We start from the raw sequence: 19564 nt of genomic DNA, 5'->3' as shown, positions 1-19564 counted from the left end.
CTGAAAGTTATTCAAAGCGTTCCTAATTGGCGCTGATGAAGCTGTCATCTAAAGTGCTTTATAGTGACTTGGAAAAAAACAAGGACATTTCTAAAGGAGGCTAATTCTTAGTAGGCAAAGCTTTTGTCATCATTGTGACGTCGTCACCTTCTGATTGTTCCCAGTAGTCCCACAGTTCATACAGAGACAAATTGGTTTCCTAATTAATTATTTGCCTACTTAATCAATGTTATCGTATTTCCAAGACACTGCAGTGTCATTTAGACAAAATCCTCATTAGCCTCCATTTAGAATGAATAAACAAGTTTGAAAAGTTGGCCAGTCCTCAAGAAAACGTTCATAAAAACGGCCTGACGCACTGGTGAATAACCCATGAATTAGCAGCATAGAGCCGACCACCGTTTCCTGAGTGTAAGCGTCGGCCAATTGCCTATTACTGTAACAAGGAAGCTGAGTCACTACATCTGTAGTTCTGACCTGTAAACAAGCAAACTATGTGTGACATTGTGTATAATGTAGCAGAGTTTCTGGGAACGAGTCACATTGTATTAGAGTTGGCCAGTGTAGGACCTACAGTCCTTCCAAGGAATCCTCTACCCCCTTTTCCTGTTTCACCTACTTCCTTTCCCCTTTCCCTTCCTTTCCTGTTTCACACTCACTGAGATTCATCAGATTGTCTTTGGTGTTGGCTCTGTCTCATGTTTAAAAATAGAAACCCCTTTCTGAATAGACAATGGATTTCTCGTCTAGCCCAAAATGGAAGACTAATTATAGACATGGGTGTTTGACTTCTCAGAATAAGCTTTATGCTTTATTTAACCTAGTCCTGGACTAAAAAGCACTTCCAATGGAGATTCACTATTGAGCATGCTTTTTAGATGAGGACTACGCTTAATATGCGTCTCGGAAACTGGCCCAAAGTATTATAGTAATTTCAGTATCATAACAATTATTTATTGCAGTGGCATTACAATTACAACTCCAAACAGATGTTTTTTGCTTTAGGGCTGGAAATAAACTCAATCCATACAACACATTTAAATAAATGATTGTGTGGATTTGCAATTAACTTTATATTATGCTTGCTTAATATAATATGCTTGCTTATATTTGCTTCCTTCTTTCTAATCACACACGTGATGGTCAATCCCCCCCCCCCCCCCCCCCAAAGAAAAAAAATGAAACGAGGGAGTATTTTTCTCCACCCACGGCCCTCATGTCATTGGCTGAGAGACGTGATGTCACAGAGGGGGCTGCCTTATAAAAACACACTCTTCACACACAGCCAGTAGACCACACTGAGAACTAGTTTCACTGCAGTGTTAGAGCCATCGTAGACTAGAAGCTCCGTAACACTACAGAAATACAGCACAGTAGCACAAAGGATCACATCTCATCATCTCCCGCCATGTGCCGAGAACTGGAATCACTGCCTATCACATGTCTGGAGAGGTATGTCTTGTCCTATATCTCTACTATCTCTTCCATCTCATTATATGTGCCTGGATTTGGGTTACATTTTGGATTTACATCGATAGGAATTATTATATAGCTACTTCATGGGGAAATTGGATGGACAGTTGTAAGTAAGATGTGAATGATTGCATCAATCTAATGTAAATGGTGTCTCTGTTTTCACAGGGCAAAGGAACTCAAAGCTCTCTTTAGAAGCTTTCTACAGAAGCCAGATCTGAGCATCAGTCACTCAAACAAGACTGACAAAATATGGTAAGATATTTTAGCTCAGAATACTCAACTTGCTATATAGATTTTTAAACTTGATCTAAATTGAACAGTGATAAATGTAGTCACGATTGAAATTTTGCACCTGAAATGGGAAGAAAAAAAACTTTAGGATACTATGCTAAATAAATGCTAACACATATTCTTAGGACTGGGTGAACTAACCTGACGCTTTTTATCAACAGGTTAAATATGGACGAGCCCTTAAAATGGAGGCAGTCGTTTGAGAACCTGCTGTCCAACCAACGTAAGTCTGATTATTGATATGGGTTATCATACTGATCACTTCTCTTACTTAAATGATATACGAATGTAGGATCTGAATTTGATCACCCTGTTGTTGCAGGAAATTATTTTAAAAAGCTAAAAGTGTGTCAACCCCTTCAAAAATGTCCATTAATTATAACCCACACAATAATTCACTTTTCCTGTTGCTGCAGGATTATTTTCCTGCTGTGGGATACTGGTCAAATTAAGATCCTGCATCTTTAGCATACTTAATTGGGCATACGGTACAAGCTCAGAAGTATATCTTGTAGAGATGTGCATTGAAAAAGTGGATAGGAAAAGCCATGTGGCTGGTACCCCATATAGCCAAAATAAATAGCCTAAAGAGCAGTATCATGATGCACTCATAATATCACAATAAAATATACTATTCATACTTAAACATTATCGGAAATGCAGCTTTTTCCAAATATCAAAAATGGACACCAGTTGAAATTGAGTCTCATCTTTTCTTTTCCAGATGGACTGTGCTTGTTCAGAGCTTTCCTGGTGTCAGAGTTTAGTGAGGAGAACATAGCTTTCTACCTGGCCTGTGAAGACTACAGGATAACCAAGCCCTCCTCAAAGCTATCCGCTAAGGCTAAGAAAATCTATGAGGAGTATGTCTGCAGTGACGCACCAAGAGAGGTAAATATCACTATACAATACAAATACAATGATTCAATTGTTCTAACTACATACAGAATATGTTTGAAGGGGAATTCATGGATTCGATGTACACTGCAGAAATATATGCGCCCACACACACACATCATTTACTAATTGTACATGAACAATACTCAGTAACACTTAGTTTATTGTTAAACACATATTAATCAAAATTGCCCTCTTTACCCAGGTCAACCTAGACCATGAGACCAAAGCCATCACCAAGAAGAACCTGGAGCGCCCCAGCCAGTCCTGTTTCAGCCTGGCCCAGGAGAAGATCTACGCCCTGATGGAGAAAGACTGCTACCCTCGCTTCCTCAAGTCCATCACCTACCTGGAGATCAGTCGGCAGGTCAAAGCCGGTTAAGACCATTTAAGGCTGGTTAATGCTGGTTGATGCTGGTTATGGTTGGTTATGGCCCACTGCAAGTGGCGAATGGGACACAAAGGAGACGTCTATAGGAAACAAGCTGAAAAGCACACACTGGAAACCAGGTAGCCTCACTAGGTTCCTCCTCAGTACTGATTGGTCAGAAGTATGGAGGGGCAACTGGAGATGAATGTTGGACTGGAAGTCAGTCAGAATCAAGACTGGAATTCTTGTCCTGTGGCCTGGGAAAGAGCCTCGCTCAATGTGAAGATTGAGGTATTGAGGTTTGCAAAAGGTGAACCTGTGTCTTGAAGTCAAGGACACACCAAGAGGTTCCTGTTCACGGATTTTTGAGTAGAAAGAAGAATGAGATGGAAAAGGACTGCTTTGCACAATCACTGATGGAGAAGCTGTTATAGTTTTGTATTATCCGATGCTTTAATTTGTCTATTTATTTCTGTATTTATTAGCATTTATTTATTTGTTTCTACTGTGCAACTGTTCGACTTAGATTGTAATATTTATGCATATATTTTAATGTTTTTTTTCTTCACAGAATTCCTTATGTGACAGAATTATTTTTGGAAATAAAATGTAACTATATGAAACATAATGACATGAGGTTTTGTTCATTTTCATTACCAGATCAAAAAGGACAGACATGATCAGATCAAAGGTTTGATGTCTTTTACATTCAATATGATATATGAAACATGCAAAACATATCCATAATTTCTGTCTCTCCTCTCTGACTTGCACATACTGTATATAGACCGAGAAGACAAATGGGAAGGAGGTTGAAATCATTTGGCTCCAAGAACAAATTAAAGATAATCATCACTGGCCATGCACCATAATCTCCCATCTAATTGGGATGAAGCCTTTGCCTCCTAGTATCAGGCAGGCACACAAATTGCAGGGAGGACAGGGGATCATGACCCTCCTATTACAGAGGCCAATTTGAATCCCTCAATAATATACCATGATGAATTTGATGCATTCAGCTTTCTGTGGCTTTACACTATACAGTACTATTCAATTCAACATTGTATGATTGGATCCCCCCGTGTCAATGATGCATTTGCTTTGGTCTCGTCCTCAGAGGCCATGGTTTGTAAAGGGGGAAAAAGGTTGAGCGAGGCTTGTAAGCAGGGTTTCCACTAGGTGCATGTTTTTTTGTTGTTGCCCTACACAGTTGATTCAAATAACCAAGTCCTCATCAAGCTTTTATTATTCTAATCAGCTGTGTAATGCTCGGGCAAAAACCAAAACGTGCACCCAGGAGTGCCGAAGGACCGAGTTTGGCAAACCCTGGTAAGGAGAATGGAGCAATAACTCCCAGTGGTGTAAAGCACTTAAGTAAAAATACTTTAAAGTACTACTTAAGTAGTTTTTTGGGGGGGGGGGGGCATCTCTACTTCACTTTACTATTCATATTTGAAACTACTTTTACTGTTACTTCACTACATTACTAATGAAAGGAATGTGCTTTTTACTCATATCTTTTCCTTGACATACAAAAGTTCTCGATACATTTGGAATGTTTAGCAGGAGAGGGAAATGGTCCAATTCACGTACTTACGGTGCATTCGGAAAGTATTTAGACCTTTTCCACATTTTGTTAAGTTATGGCCTTATTCTAAAACGGATTAAATTGTGGAAAAGGAGAAGAGGTCTGTATACTTTCTATACAGTATCAATAAAACATCCCTGGTCATCCCTACTGCCTCTGATCTGACGGACTGACCAAACACACGTGTGGTCAGATCACGCTGCATGTTGGTCCGAGTATGTTTCCAACGACGAACGTGACAACACACCTGATTTCAATCCCACAATTACTGTTTCATTATTTAACCCTCTGTTCCCCCATGTTTTTTTGTGAGTGATTGTTTATTGTATTTTCGGTCTGTCATGGTGTGCGTGTATTTGTTACTTTGTAAAAGTACGTTGATTACTCATATCTGCTGTCCTGCGCCTGACTCTCTACACCAGCAACACATAGGACCCATTACAGAGGGGCTCGTTTGTGGTTTGAAAATGCACCGCTGCCCGTCAAATACGTCACTCATTGATTCAAGCCACACCCCACCACACTAGAGGTCGATGGATTAATCGGAATGGCCGATTAATTAAGGCCGATTTCAAGTTTTCATAACAATCGAAATCGGTATTTTTGGACACTGATTTGGCTGTTCTTTATTTAATCTTTATTTAACTAGGCAAGTCAGTTTAGAACGCATTCTTATTTTCAATGATGGCCTAGGAACAGTGGGTTAACTGCCTCGTTCAGGGGCAGAAAGACAGATTTTTACCTTGTCAGCTCGGGGGATTCAATCTTGCAACCTTACAGTCCAACGCTCTAACCACCTGATTACATTGCACTCCACGAGGAGTGCAATGTTGCGTATCGTTGCTCCAATGTGTACCCAATGTGTACCTAACCATAGACATCAATGCCTTTCTTAAAATCAATACGCAGAAGTATATATTTTTAAACCTGCATATTTAGCTAAAAGAAATCCAGGTTAGCAGGCAATATTAACCAGGTTTAATTGTGTCACTTCTCTTGCGTTCATTTCATTTTTGGTATTTCAGTTGTGGTTGGGATATTTTGAACAAACAATCAGGAAATGTATTTCCCCTTCAAAATTCACCATAAACAACCATTTCACAGTTATAAATCTCCCAGGGGGGCCATTGTGTTGTATATTGGGGCTGTCAGGTTCAAAGTTACGCCGTTGGTCTCAGGGTTCTTGTGTATGTGAGGGGGGTAGATTGCAGGAACATCTGGAGGAGCAAATTCCCCAGCAAGCTCAGCCTCCCGGAGGGGTTTTCCCAGAAAGCGGCGTCAGAGAGTATGCCAGAAAGTGGCTTCAGAGAGTATGGGCTGGCCGTGGTCTCCATGAAGACTAGTGATCACCCGTTGCGCACCTCTTCAGGTATATTTGCTGTGGCGCCACGGCCCACGAGTGAACCCCTCAGAGCCGCGGTGACTCACTTTACATAACCTCTCTCTTCCCCCTTTCCTTCCACACATCAATGAAGTATGTAATACAGACTCCCACAGAAAAGTGGGTGAGGGAAAAAAAGGGTTGTTCATCAAAGCCACTCATCACATGGAGAAGGACGGTAGCCAACCAACAACTCCAGTCAAACCCACTAACTCAGTAACTATAAGGTCAAAGATTGATGGCACATATTCCCAACGCAGTGCACCACTTTTAACCAGGGTCCATCCTCTCTCCTAGGAGTATGTAGTCTGACCAGAGGGCAATAGACAGAGCAGTAAAGCAAAGGCTCAATCAAAAATATTTGATTGCAACTGTGGCAATAGTTGGAAGAGATGCTTTATTTACCGATGTACTGTGTTACAGTTCACTGTATTGTAATGAGCATGGAAAAAAAACAAATGAATGATAGAATGATTCTATGTCATTGTTGATTATAAACTTTGTATCTTCTACAGACAAGGTCCACTGGATTAAGAATACATCCCTTGCTTGACTATATTTGACTCTATTTAGCTCTAGTATGGTGATCAAATCTTGTGTTTACCATTCAACTTGGTTGATCGATTACAGCCAATGCGCCTTAATCAAGGGGCTTTAAATCCCCTACTAGAAAGTTTCATAAATGTATTTCTCCTCAGTTCCACCTAGGCCTGCGCTGTTAGAAAAAAAGGGTTCCAAAAGAGTTCTTTAGCTGTCCCCATAGGAGAACCCTTTTTGGTTCTAGGTAGAAGCCTCTGCGGAAAGGGTTCTCCTATGGGGACAGCCAAAGAACCCTTTAAGGTTTTAGATAGCGCCTTTTTTTCTAAGAGTGTAGAGCCATTGAAAATTACCTTCATGTCTAGACTAAGTCCTTAGTCAGGCCTCGGCCAGAAGAAAGTAGCTGCGAAAAACGTGTAGGTCTCGGACCTACCATTTGAAACACTACTCTAATTGTCAGTCTATTGCGTCGAAGCAGACTTGCTTGGAAATGGTTTTACTCACTCACTATGCCATCCCCAAGGGAATATTTCCTGATTTCAGTTACTGGAAGTACTTCCCCCTTATAGTGTCAAACTCCTAACCACTCTGGAGAGAAGTTGGTAAAGTTATAGAAGTATTTCCAGGGTAACAGTCACACAATAGGAATTCCTTTGAGTACTCCAACTGTTCCCCATTGTGGTGAGATGGATGTAGATAAATGCACTTTTGTCTCAATAGAGATTACCCTGAGGTCAATGCTAGTTCACTGCAACTCCGCAATTAGTTTAGAATCATTTCTTTATGTGACGTTCAAGTTTTATTCTTCCACATTCACACCATTCTCAGCACTAAGATGTGAATAAACGCGCACTGTGAAGCTCATGTAACCTCATATTGTAAATGGTCCATGGTCGTATTTGAAAGAGTTAACTGAAAGGTTTCTTGGAGCTTCATGTGAACAGACCAAGGAAAACTCCGGGACCCAGTTGCAGGTATAGCGAGATTCCCCTAGCTTGGGTGAAATAAGTTTTTCCTGGTCACATAAACATCCTTTCCCTATACAGCATATCCTAGATGATCACTACTGAATCACAAAAAAACATGATGTATCATTAAAAAAGATTGTTCCATCTTACTGAGATGTTCTTCTTATGATACTGTGTGGGTGTTGTGGGAGAAAACATCCATTTGGAGACCTGTGAGAAATGACCAAACCAGAGAGATTAGCAGACTGTGCTTTCTGAGATTTCAAAATAAGGCTCTACACATTTTTTTAAATCCAAATTTGGACAAATTCACTGTGACACAGCAGACCTATTGGTGCAATGGTTGAGATTTTATTTTGATCTGTTTAAGGAAGAAACATCCACCCCTGTTAGAACATGTACTGAGATTTTATTCCAAGAAATGGTTTGAAATCCACCCACAGAGGGCAAACAAACTGTAAACAAGGCTGTTGCTTGGCAAAAGAGCTTTCCTGGCTTTCTCTTCAGTGGAAACCTTGGCTGATTGGATTCTCTTCCTGTCTGTCGGTCTGTCTGTCTTTGTCTGTAGACAAGCAGTGCGACTGGATCACGAAGGTCCAATGTTGTTATAACCGAAAGGAAACAATGGTTGGGATTTTCTTCCTGTGACTGTCTGTCTGTAGCTTTACAGTGTGGGCGGTTCCCAAGGTTCAGGCGGCAGGCCAGGTAACTGAGTCACTGGCTGGAAGAAAAAACAGACAGGTCCTTTCTGATTCCTGTCAAGCATAACAATCAACTGCCTCTGTGAGCCCAACAGCCTTGTGAATCTTGTCTTTTGTATTTTGTCAATTCTCTAAATTGACATAATAGAGACATAATACTTTAAAATCTTGTCCTTGAGCATCTCAAAAGAAATGGAATGTCAGAATAAACTGTTGGTTTGTAACAAGTCAAGTGGAAAAGATGGATGAACGCGTATGCGTAGCTGTGAAGAGCAACAGATATATGTGGACTTACGATTGTTGCAAAAGGACCCACATGAAAACATTTCACTGTTAGTCTACACCTGTTGTTTTACGAAGCATGTGACAAATAAATGTTGATTTTATTACTAGCCTAAGAGGGCCCTTATCTATTTTCCAAGAAGATGGATCATTGGACTTCGCAGATGAGACAGAACAGCTTACTTCTCCTCAAACCCCTTTTGAGAACATGTTAGTCCTTTCTCCTTGTCTTGTGTCCAAAAAAAATATGGTGGACTTCAAGGAGTTGCCAGTAAATCTGAAGCAGGTACAACAACAAGAATATGAACAAAGAGTAGCAGGGCCATTAGAGTTAGAGCTTGATCATCACGAATGAGTCACATACTGGACATGTTTAATACAGTACATTGCTGGCTTAGAAGTGATGCTTGATGGTTTTGCCCTTCACTTCAAAAATAAATAAATACGTATCGCGTTGAGAGAGCCATGTTCAAAACACAGGGCCATAGTCATGGTAACAAGGTTACTAGGGGAACCAAGCCGACGAGTAGCGGAGTTGTCATTTGGAGAACGTTCTCGAATTACATGGCATTTGCCACTCAACCGGTAACATTAGATCCCCGTGATTGCGATTGACTTAATCCATTGTGGTTCATCTTAGTGTAAGACAAATGAATGTTTTGCAATTAACTGTCCGTATCATAATGGATAATAATCAACGTTTAATGTTTGCCTCGTCACTGTAAATGTAATGGTAGCTGCCTCAGCTCTGGCATTAATTAGGTACATATTACTCCCAGCACGGCATTTACAGTTTGCAAGGTGATTGCTTCCCCCCCCCCCCCCCCCCCCCCCAATGCTTACAAAGACTTCCTGGAATGAGTATAGGTTCCGGAAGGTAATAAAGTACCGGAAAGGTGTTGGATGTTCCTTGAAATACTCGTTCAAAATATTATAAATATTCATAATATCATTTAAATACTCGTATGGAGCACTTTCAATACTCATAATAAAGCTGAAATGTGTTTTTTTTAATGCATTGTTAAATTATAACACCAGAGGACTGCAATTAGTTGACATCACATTACAAATAGAGAACTCAAACTCAGAAAACAGCATTCGTCATTATTTTCTATTGAATACACATTCTATTGAATACACACAACTTTAAAAAAAAATAATTTAAAGCAGGAAAGGATTCATTTCAGATTGCTTGTTTGTGGACAAAAGTTGCTAAAATAAATAAAAAAGAATACATTTTTTAAAAGTATTTTGTGGCACATTTGTGTGACCAGATCCCAGAGGGTGAGTGACCCACTAGACGAGTCCATGTTCTTTGGGATATAACTAATGTGATGTCAACATGAGCAGCCCAGATGTCTCCTCTAACTCTCAGCTGGACCCAATTCCTCTTCTTTAAACCCTTGGCCAATAAACTGTATCTTTAGAACAGAGCTTTTCAAAGAATTATGCAGAGGAGAAACTAACAAAGGAAACCTCAGAGAATGTGTAAAAGGCCTTACAACAAGCATGCTTTGAGAGGTGAATGCAGTTCTATATGGCCCCCCAATCTGACTTGAGCGCGTAAATGCACTTTTCGCTCAATGCGTATTCTGACTTTGAACTTAAGCATGAGAATAGAATGCTATTCACCTGCTATTAATTTTGGGTGGAGAGTCTACAGATGTGTCATATTCTGAACTTGACTTCATTCCATAATAAATTCCACCAGCTGTACCACAAGGACACCATGAATAAGGTCTAACGAACCTGCCAGTTCTAAGTGGAAAAGCATGTACTTTATAATTTTTTTACAATTGATATAACACTATTCTCCGGCACATCACAGCACCCCTCACCCTCACCATGGGACCCATGCACCAGGAAAGCCTTCCCTACCTCATCACCACCGCACCCGTACACAAAGCAATCCTCTGCCTCCCGTGGCTCCAACGTCATAGTCCCACCATCTCCCGGTCGAGGATGAAAATCACCGCCTGCGGATCAGGATGCCGGAGGACTTGCTTTCCCGTACCCTGTGGTTCCATGCCGGTTGAGAGTCTAGTAAGTGCCCTCCAGCCCATTAATTGGTCTTCCCATATCGTTGGCCCCGTGTTTTGGGACGTAGATGTGGAGAGGGAACCCGCTCCTGCTACCTGCCCTCCAGAACGCATCTACGTCCCCATGGGGGTAAGAGATCGGCTGTTGACCTGGTCACACACATCCCTCGCCGCTGGACACCCTAGTATCACCCACACCATCCAATCCTTCTCCAATAAGTACTGGGGAACCACCTTGGCGCAGGACATCACCCACTATGTCAACTCATGGTCCATATATACCCAATCCAAATCTACCCAGCACGCTCCAGCAGGTAAACCACTTCCCCTTCCACTACCTCAGCGGCCTTGGTCACATCTGTCCATAGACTTTGTCACTAATCTCCACCTGTCTGATGGTTTTACCATTATGGTTGTTGTTGTCATATACTCTAAATCCTGCCGTTTTACCCCACTCTCTGGTCTACCTACCGCTTTCCAGGTCACTGAGGGACTATTCCAGCTGGTCGTCCGGTACTATGGGCTTCCCGACGACATCGTTTCCAACCATGGTCCCCAGTTCACGTTTAAGGAACCTGGGGGTCACGGTCAGCCTCACATCCATGTACCAGCCTCAGTTCAATGGACAAGTGGAGAAGACCAGCCAGGAGCTGGGGAGGTTCCTAAGGAGTCACTGCTAGAACCAGCGTGGGGAGTGGGCCTGGTTCCTTCCTTGGGCGGAATACGCCCAGAACTCACTTTGACACTCCTCCACTGGGCTGACACAGGGTGGACTCCGAGCCAGACCGAGGCTCCTGCAGTGGACGAGTGGTTTCCGGCACAGAGGAGAGGAATATGCATATATTTAGATGGACTTCTTTCATTGATCCCTGTTTTATGAACCCGTTCTCTCTATGTATTACAGTCTGTCGACAAAATTCTAACTAAATGTACATTGTATTTAAAGGGATGGCTTGAGACAAATGTGCTGATAAACCCTATTGAATGAAAAGGCCACAAGAAAATATGTTGGCCAGCAAGTGGGAGGGTTTTCCGCATTTGAATTATATTTATTTAGCAGTTTGCAAGGGAACCACGTCTGCAAAGCCCTTTACGCACCCTTCATAAGATAACCTCTGACCTTAGTTCCTTTGTTTTTGTCTTTGTTTTAGTATGGTCAGGGCGTGAGTTGGGGTGGGCAGTCTATGTTCCTTTTTCTATAATTTGTGTTTTCTGTGTACTTTTGTGCACGCCTGTAAGTCACGTTTTTGCGTGTATGTGTGTTGTTCTGGACTGTTTAGTTCCCCTGTGTTTTGGGGTATTTGTTTGAGTGGCGTCGTGTTCACCGGTGTGGTGAATAAAAAAGTATCGCAACTCTGAACTCTCTGTTTCCTGCACCTGACTTCTTCCTCCACTACACCCCGGGCATTACAGAATCACCCACCACCAAAGGACCAAGCAGTGTGGTAACGGGCAGCAGCAGCGATCTCCAGACTCCTGGACATGGGAGGAGATCCTGGATGGCAAGGGACCCTGGATACAGCCGGGAGAGTATCGCCGCACCAAGGCAGAGCTGGAGGCAGCGAAAGCCGAGAGGCGGAGGTATGAGGAGGCAGCACGGCAGCGCGGTAGGAAGCCCGAGAGGTAGCCCCAAACGTTTCTTGGGGGGGCACACAGGGAGTGTGGCTAAGTCAGGTAGGAGACCTGAGCCAACTCCCCGTGCTTACCGTGGAGAGAGGGGAACTGGGCAGACACCGTGTTATGCCGTGAGGCGCATGGTGTCCCCGGTGCGCAGGCATAGCCCGGTGCAGTACATAGCAGCGCCTCGTATCGGCTGGGCTAGAGTGGGCATCGAGCCAGGTGCCATGAAGCCAGCTCAGCGCATCTGGTCTCCAGTGCGTCTCCTCGGGCCGGGGTACATGGCACCAGCATGGTGTCCCCGGTTTGCCAGCACAGCCCAGTGCGGGCTATTCCACCTCGCCGCACTAGCCTGGCTACGGGTAGCATCCAGCCAGGTAGGGTTGGGCAGGCTCGGTGCTCGAGACCTCCAGTGCGCCTCCACGGTCCGGTCTATCCGGTGCCTCCTACACGCACCAGCCCTCCGGTGGCAGCCCCCCGCACCAGGCTGTCTCTCCATCTCCTCCCTACAGGTGCTCCCGTCTGTCCTGAGCTGCCAGAGTCTCCCGTCTGTCCTGAGCTGCCAGAGCCACCCGTCAGTCAGGAGCTGCCAGAGCCGCCCGTCTGTCAGGAGCTGCCAGAGCCGCCCGTCAGTCAGGAGCTGCCAGAGCCGTCCGTCAGTCAGGAGCTGCCAGAGCCGTCCGTCAGCCAGGAGCTGCCAGAGCCATCTGTCAGTCAGGAGCTGCCAGAGCTGCTCGTCAGTCAGTAGCTGCCAGAGCCGTCCATCAGCCAGGAGCTGCCAGAATCGGCCATCACTCCGGCGCTGCCGGAGTCTCCCGCCTGTCCGGTGCTGCCGGAAAATCCTGTCCGTCCGGTGCTGCCGGAATCTCCCGTCCATTTGGGACCCGGGGCTAGGGTCCCCAGTCCGAGGTCGGCGGCGAGGGTCGCCGCTCTAAAGAGGCCACGGAGGCAGGTTAAGAGGCGGACAAAAACTATGGTGGAGTGGGGCGCCAGAGCTGCCATCCCGCGCCAGAGCTGCCACCGCGGACAGACGCCCACCCAGACCCTCCCCTGTAGTGTCAGGTTTTGCGACCGGAGTCCGCACCTTGGGGGGGGGGGGGGGTACTGTCACGTTCTAACCTTAGTTCCTTTGTTTTTGTCTTTGTTTTAGGATGGTCAGGGCGTGAGTTGGGGTGGGCAGTCTATGTTCCTTTTTCTTTCATTTGGGATTTCTGTGTTTGGCCTGGTATGGTTCTCAATCAGAGGCAGCTGTTAATCGTTGTCCCTGATTGAGAACCATACTTAGGTAGCCTGGTTTCACTTTTGAGTGGTGGGTGATTATTTTCTGTGTCTGTGTGTTCCACATGGAACTGTTTCGGTTTTTGTTATTTCACGTTGTCATTTTGTATTTTTCTGTGTTCTATTAAAAGTATCATGAACACTTACCACGCTGCGCATTGGTCCTCCGATCCTTCCTGCTACTCTTCGTCAGAGGAGGAAGAAGACCGTTGCAAAGACAAAATACCAACTACTGAAAAGCGCGTAGGAATGGCATGCGTAAGAAAGACGTAATTTACTAAATTGGAATTGGGCACTATGAGCATTCTGTCCAAATAATACGTATACTGAATGAATTTTCACATCTAGGCTATTTAAATACGTTTGCTCTTTTTGATATGACAGTTGACTTTTAGGGCTGATGATTTATTAATCCTATACAGGTTTTTGCCTCTCTGCTTTGCAATTGCTCAGTGTCTTTAAAATCATGCCACCAGTTTAACACTTACTTGTTTAGCACTTGTTGTTTAACAGTTGTTTAAAGCTTTAACACTTGTTCTCCTGACTCCTAATGTTTGAATGGAAATGTACAGTACATGTGTGCTTTTCAAATGTACCTCATTCAATTGTCTTTATTGTAAATGTTAAGAAGCTGATGTTATCCTGATTCAAACATCAGAAATGAAATTAGTCTGTGAGTTGATGGTATGCCAGATTGTCACATGCTCATTCTTCTTGTAGGGCCAAACAAATCAAATTCAAGTTTGGTATCCTGCTCCAGAGGCCAGACCATGATCACACTGAGAATGTCATCCCTCTTCCAAAGAAACCTGAGAGATGTCTGGAGATGCCTCCGAAGCATGGCAGGTAATGGAAAAACATGCTCTTCAAAACAGACAAAAGCTTGCAGGCCGTAGAAAAATATGTGTCCCTACAGAATCATTTGTTATTGTAAAAGCTCAAATGTTGATTGCAATACTTTTCATTATATTAACAAAGTCATGTGCTGGATTATTATGTTTCTACAATGTCAACATTTTTCCATACGCATAGAAAGTGGATACATGGACGTGCATCACAATCAGTGTTGAAATTAGATTACATTTCTTCCCGGTACAGGACCTGGTATTTATGCATACTCTTGCATCATTGTTTTGTGGCCCTAATAGTAATTTAGGTATCAGATTGTTCTGAGAATTCTCACATAGAAACTTCATTGGGAGGAAGGATGTTTGAAACGCGTTTTATACTGAACAAAAATATAAATGCAACATGTGAAGTGTTGGTCCCATGTTTCATGAGCAGAAATGAAAGATCCCAGAAATGTTCCATATGCACAAAAAGCTTATTTCTCTCACATTTTGTTCACAAATGTGTTTACGTCCCTCTTAGTGAGCATTTCTCCTTTACCAAGATAATCGAACCACCTGACAAGTGTGGCATATTAAGAAGCTGATTAAACAGCATGATCATTCCATATACAGCCGGGCTCCAGAGTGGCGCAACAGTCTAAGGCACTGCTGCCATCTAGAGACCACATCTAGGGTGTCGTGTAGGTGAGCAGTTTGCTAATGACAACTTTGTGAACAGAGTGTCCCATGGTGGCAGTGGAGTTATGGTATGGGCAGTCAGTCATAAGCTATAGAGCTTGAACACAATTGCATTTTATTGATGGCAATTTGAATGCACAGAGATACCGTGACGAGATACTGAGGCCCATTGTCGTGACGTTCATCCGCTGCCATCAGCTCATGTTTCACCATGATAATGCATGGCCCCATGTCACAAGAATCTGTACACAATTCCTGGAAGCTGAAAATGTCCCAGTTCTTCCATGGCCTGCACCAGACATGTCACCCATTGAGCATGTTTGGGATGCTCTGGATAGACGTGTACGATAGTGTGTTCCAGTTTCCGCCAATATCCAGTTACAACTAACAGCCATTAAAGAGGACAACATTCCACAGGCCACAATCAACAGCCTGATCAACTCTATGCGAAGGAGATGTGTCGCGCTGCATTAAGTGGTCACACCAGATACTGACTGGTTTTCCGATCTACTTCCCTACTTTACAAAAAAGGTATCTGTGACCAACAGATGCATATCTGTATTCCCAGTAATGTGAAATCCATAGATTAGGACCTACTGAATGTAATTTAAGTGACTGGTTTCCTTATATGAACTGGAACTCAGTAAAAATCTTTGACATTTCTACATGTTGCGTTGATATTTTTTTGTTCAGTATAGAAAAGGTAAATGTCTTGCCCAGTACATTTTGTCACATCTGGGCTTAACTACACGTCAAATACGCCCAAACTCTGCCACATAGGATACACTGAAACATGGACCTTCTCTTTCTTATTCATCTATCAGTCTAAAACCTGTGTGAGCAGTGTTCTAGAATATTGCACCGTTGGCATTCATACTTTTCGAATTCTCAGCATGGCTCAAGCAATTTGTCCAACTGTCAACACATTGAACTGAAGAGGTCAGGTTGGTTGGGAATTTTGGTGAGGTGCGTGTTCGGGTTGTGCATCCCTCCTGTGGGCGCTAGTCTCAGAGCCATGTAGCTAGGTCACAATGGGACTCTGGTTTAACACTTCTCTGCATTTTTGCACCATGAATTACACTTAAAGTGGCAATCAGCAGTTGCTACAGCAATTTTTGGACTTATAAATGAATGATGTGTACCCATTGGTTCTTGAAGAATGTAACTTATAAACGGCTCATGAGCTTAGTTCAACTGTAATACCCCATCAGAACCCCAAATATAAGCTTGTTTTACTCCAATGGTTGTAAACCAAAACAATGTAAATAAACACTCTATAGCCTCAAAACATGGTTAATACTCAAAATGTTGATATCGTGGATAATCAGTCCTTGCATCCATAGCTCCGTCTATGAATTTGAGAGAGGTTACATTTCTCCAGCCCCATCCCTCAGCTTTTTGCCGATTCAGGGGTGGGGCGACCGCTTTGTTATTGTTTCTACTGGCTGATTGTAGCTTTACAATACATTACAATGATAAAACTGGGTGGGGGTGGGGCAATAATTTAATTTCAGAATGTGAAAGGGACATGTCCCCCCCGTCCCCCCCCCCCCCGTCCCCAGTGAAAGTTCCGCCCCTGGTAGCAAATGCTATGTTACAGTCTCGCAAGGTGAAAGGGAATATTGGGTGACAGTGCACTGACAACGCAAGTGAACTTATATCACATTCAATCTGCAATAAAAAGATGTCAAGCAAGGTGAACAAAAAAAACAATCAGTTTAAGACTTTTTTGCACACTATTGCAAATGTTCTTGGAGAAAACTAAATCTCAAATTTGTACAATTCCAGCCCTGTTCCTAACTGTATTTCACTGTTAGACATCCAGAATGTTGCTTCTCTAGCAGCCATGGCTTCTCTTAAACCTAGTGTTCATAACTCTCATCATGGCCTTAAAAACAGATAGCCTCTTCTCAAAACAAGTTTTCAAGCTGAAGCAAAAATTATATATTTAGGTTGAATTTTAAAATTCACCTTTTCAGCTGCCCTGACAAATCGCCAGTACGTACAGTCAGTATCCAGACTGAATAACCGAAAAACATGGAATGATGATTATGCTCTTGAGGACATGAGCATGACATGTCACGGAAGAAAAGGTTTTATTTTGGTATTGGTGTATCTGGCTTTCTGCACCTCACAGAGGAGGCCGTCAGTTTCAAAACACTGAGGCAAAAAAAAAAGTGAGGTTACATTGACTGTGATTGGCAGAAATTTTTGGTCAATTATTTATTTCAGATGTCATTCCCGACTCAACATGGTCAAACTCCATTTCCATCAAGCCATGGAAATTTTGTCACTCTAGGTGAATTCAAAATGTGGAACTAATATAAATCGATAAGAAGAACAATTGAGGCAATTTCCTGGTTATTTTTTACTATTTCTATTGAGAAGCAATCTGAAATGGTACATTATGCGTACACCATTGAGAGAAGTCTGGCATTTGTTATAATGTTGTTGAGATTTGTCAGCATGTAATAGTTTCAAGTTTTAATGTCACATGCACAAGTACAGAGAAATGCCTTTCTTGCAAGCTAACCCCAACAATGCAGTAATCAATAACAATGTAATGCTAAAAGTAACAAGGTAGAACAAAAACTTAGAATACTATATACAGGGTCAGTTCCAGTACCATATTTACAGTGTGCAGGGATTCTGGACCAATAGAGGTAGACTTGTATAGGGGGAAGGTGACTAGGCATTAGGATATATGATAAACAGAGCAGCAGCAGCATATATGATGATTGTATAGGAGTGAGTGTGCGTGTGTGTAGAGTCAGTATAAGTGTATGTGCATATCAGTGGAGGCTGCTGAGGGGAGGACGGCTGGAATGGAGCGAATGGAATGTTATGATGTATTTGATACCATTCCACTTATTCCACTCCAGACATTACCACGAGCCTGTCCTCCCCAATTTAGGTGCCACCAACCTCCTGTGGTGCATATTATATGTGTGTGAGCAAATGATGGAGTGAGTGTTTGTATGTGTGTTGGAGTGTCTGTGTGTGTAAGTGTAACTGTTTAGCTATATTGTAAGCTATTTAGCAGTCTTATATAAAAGCTGCTCAGGGATAGAAGAAGTTCAGGAGCCTGTTGGTGTCAGACTTGATGCACCGGTACCGCTTGCCTCGCGGAAGCAGAGAGAACAGTCTATGGTTTGGGTGGTTGGAGTCTAACAATTTTCCTGGCCTTCCTTTCACAACGCATGATATAGAGGACATGGATGGAAGAGAGCTCGGTTCCAGTAATGTACTGGGCTGTCGGTACCACCCTCTGTAGCGCCATGCGATCAAGGGCGGTGCTATTGCCGTACCAAGCAGTGATGCAGCCAGTCAAGATGCTCTCAGTTGTGCAGCTGTAGAACTTTCTGAGGATTTGCGGGCCCATGCCAAACCTTTTCAACCTCCTGAGGGGAAGAGGCGCTGTCACGCCTTCTTCGCGACTTTGCGCGTTTGCAGTTGTTCCCCGGGAGCCGTGGATGTCGATTAAGGCAACTCTCCACACCTCTCCGATTCAGAGGGGTTGGGTTAAAACACATTTCAGTTGAATGCATTCAGTTCTACAACTGACTACGTATCCCACCTACAGGCCTTTCAGTATTACTGCCTTTGGTTGGATCACTATATATAGTGCATTTGGGAACTATTTAGACCCCTTGAGTTTTTCCATATTTTGTTACCTTACAGCCTTATTGTAAAACTGATTAAATATTTTTTTTTAAATTCTCATCTACACACAATAATCACAAAGCAAAAACTGGTTTTTATACATTTTTTGAAAATGTATGAAAAATAAAAAACAGAAATATCACATTTCCATAACTTTCAGACTCTTTACCCAGTACTTTGTTGAAGCACCTTTGGCAGTAATTACAGCCTTGAGTCTTATTGGGTATGGCGCTACAAGCTTGGCACACCTGTATTAGATCCTCTCAAGTTCTGCCAGGTTGGATGGGGAGTGTTGCTGCGCAGCTGGCTGGGCCACTCAAGGACATTCAGAGACTCGTCCCGAAGCCACTCCTGCGTTACCTTGGCTGTGTGCCGAGGTCCTGAGCAGGTTTTCAACAAGGATCTCTCTGTACTTTGTTCTGTTCATCTTTCCCTCGACCCTGACTAGTCCCTGTCGCTGAAAAACACCCCCACCACCATGCTAAACTGTAGGGATGGTGCCAGGTTTCCACCAGATGTTACGCATGGCATTCAGGCCAAAGGGTTCAATCTTGGTTTCATCAGACCAGAGAACCTTGTTTCTCATGGTCTGAGAATCTTTGGGTGCCTTTTGGTAAACTCCAAGCCGGCTGTCATATACCTTTTACTGCTGAGTGGCTTCCGTGTGGCCACTCTACCATAAAGGCATGATTGGTGGAGTTCTGCAGAGATGGTTGTCCTGGAAGGTTCTCCCATCTCCACAGAGGAACTCTAGAGCTCTGTCAGTGACCATCGGGTTCTTGGTCACCTCCCTGACCAAGGCCTTTCTCCCTTGGTCAGGGAGGTGACCAAGAACCCGGAAGAGTCTGGGTGATTCCAAACGTCTTCCATTTAAGAATGATGGAGGCCACTGTGTTCTTGGGGAATGTCAATGCTGCAGCCATTTCTGGGTACCCTTCCCCAGATCT

General features: G+C 43.3%; 1 protein-coding gene across 1 annotated transcript; it reads left to right on the top strand.

Moving 5' to 3' along the window:
- Positions 1-1287: 1287 nt before the first annotated feature.
- On the top strand, positions 1288-3662 carry LOC110530035 (regulator of G-protein signaling 5). The gene is made up of 5 exons (XM_021612802.2): positions 1288-1452; positions 1642-1728; positions 1929-1990; positions 2492-2658; positions 2870-3662. Exons 1-5 carry the CDS (start codon positions 1409-1411, stop codon positions 3044-3046), a joined length of 537 nt encoding a protein of 178 aa, XP_021468477.2. The 5' UTR covers positions 1288-1408; the 3' UTR covers positions 3047-3662.
- The last annotated feature ends 15902 nt before the right edge of the window (positions 3663-19564 follow it).

This window comes from Oncorhynchus mykiss, chromosome 8, assembly GCF_013265735.2.
Source record: "Oncorhynchus mykiss isolate Arlee chromosome 8, USDA_OmykA_1.1, whole genome shotgun sequence".
NCBI classification, from domain to species: domain Eukaryota; kingdom Metazoa; phylum Chordata; class Actinopteri; order Salmoniformes; family Salmonidae; genus Oncorhynchus; species Oncorhynchus mykiss.
Note: the sequence above shows the minus strand (reverse complement) of the source record. Positions and strands in the feature narration are given on the sequence as shown.

Coding starts and splice junctions, on each gene's coding strand:
- LOC110530035 (XM_021612802.2), top strand. CDS start 1,409: ATGTGCCGAGAACTGGAATCACTGCCTATCACATGTCTGGAGAG. Junction 1,453..1,641: donor CCTATCACATGTCTGGAGAG/GTATGTCTTGTC, acceptor CTGTTTTCACAG/GGCAAAGGAACTCAAAGCTC. Junction 1,991..2,491: donor GAACCTGCTGTCCAACCAAC/GTAAGTCTGATT, acceptor TTTCTTTTCCAG/ATGGACTGTGCTTGTTCAGA.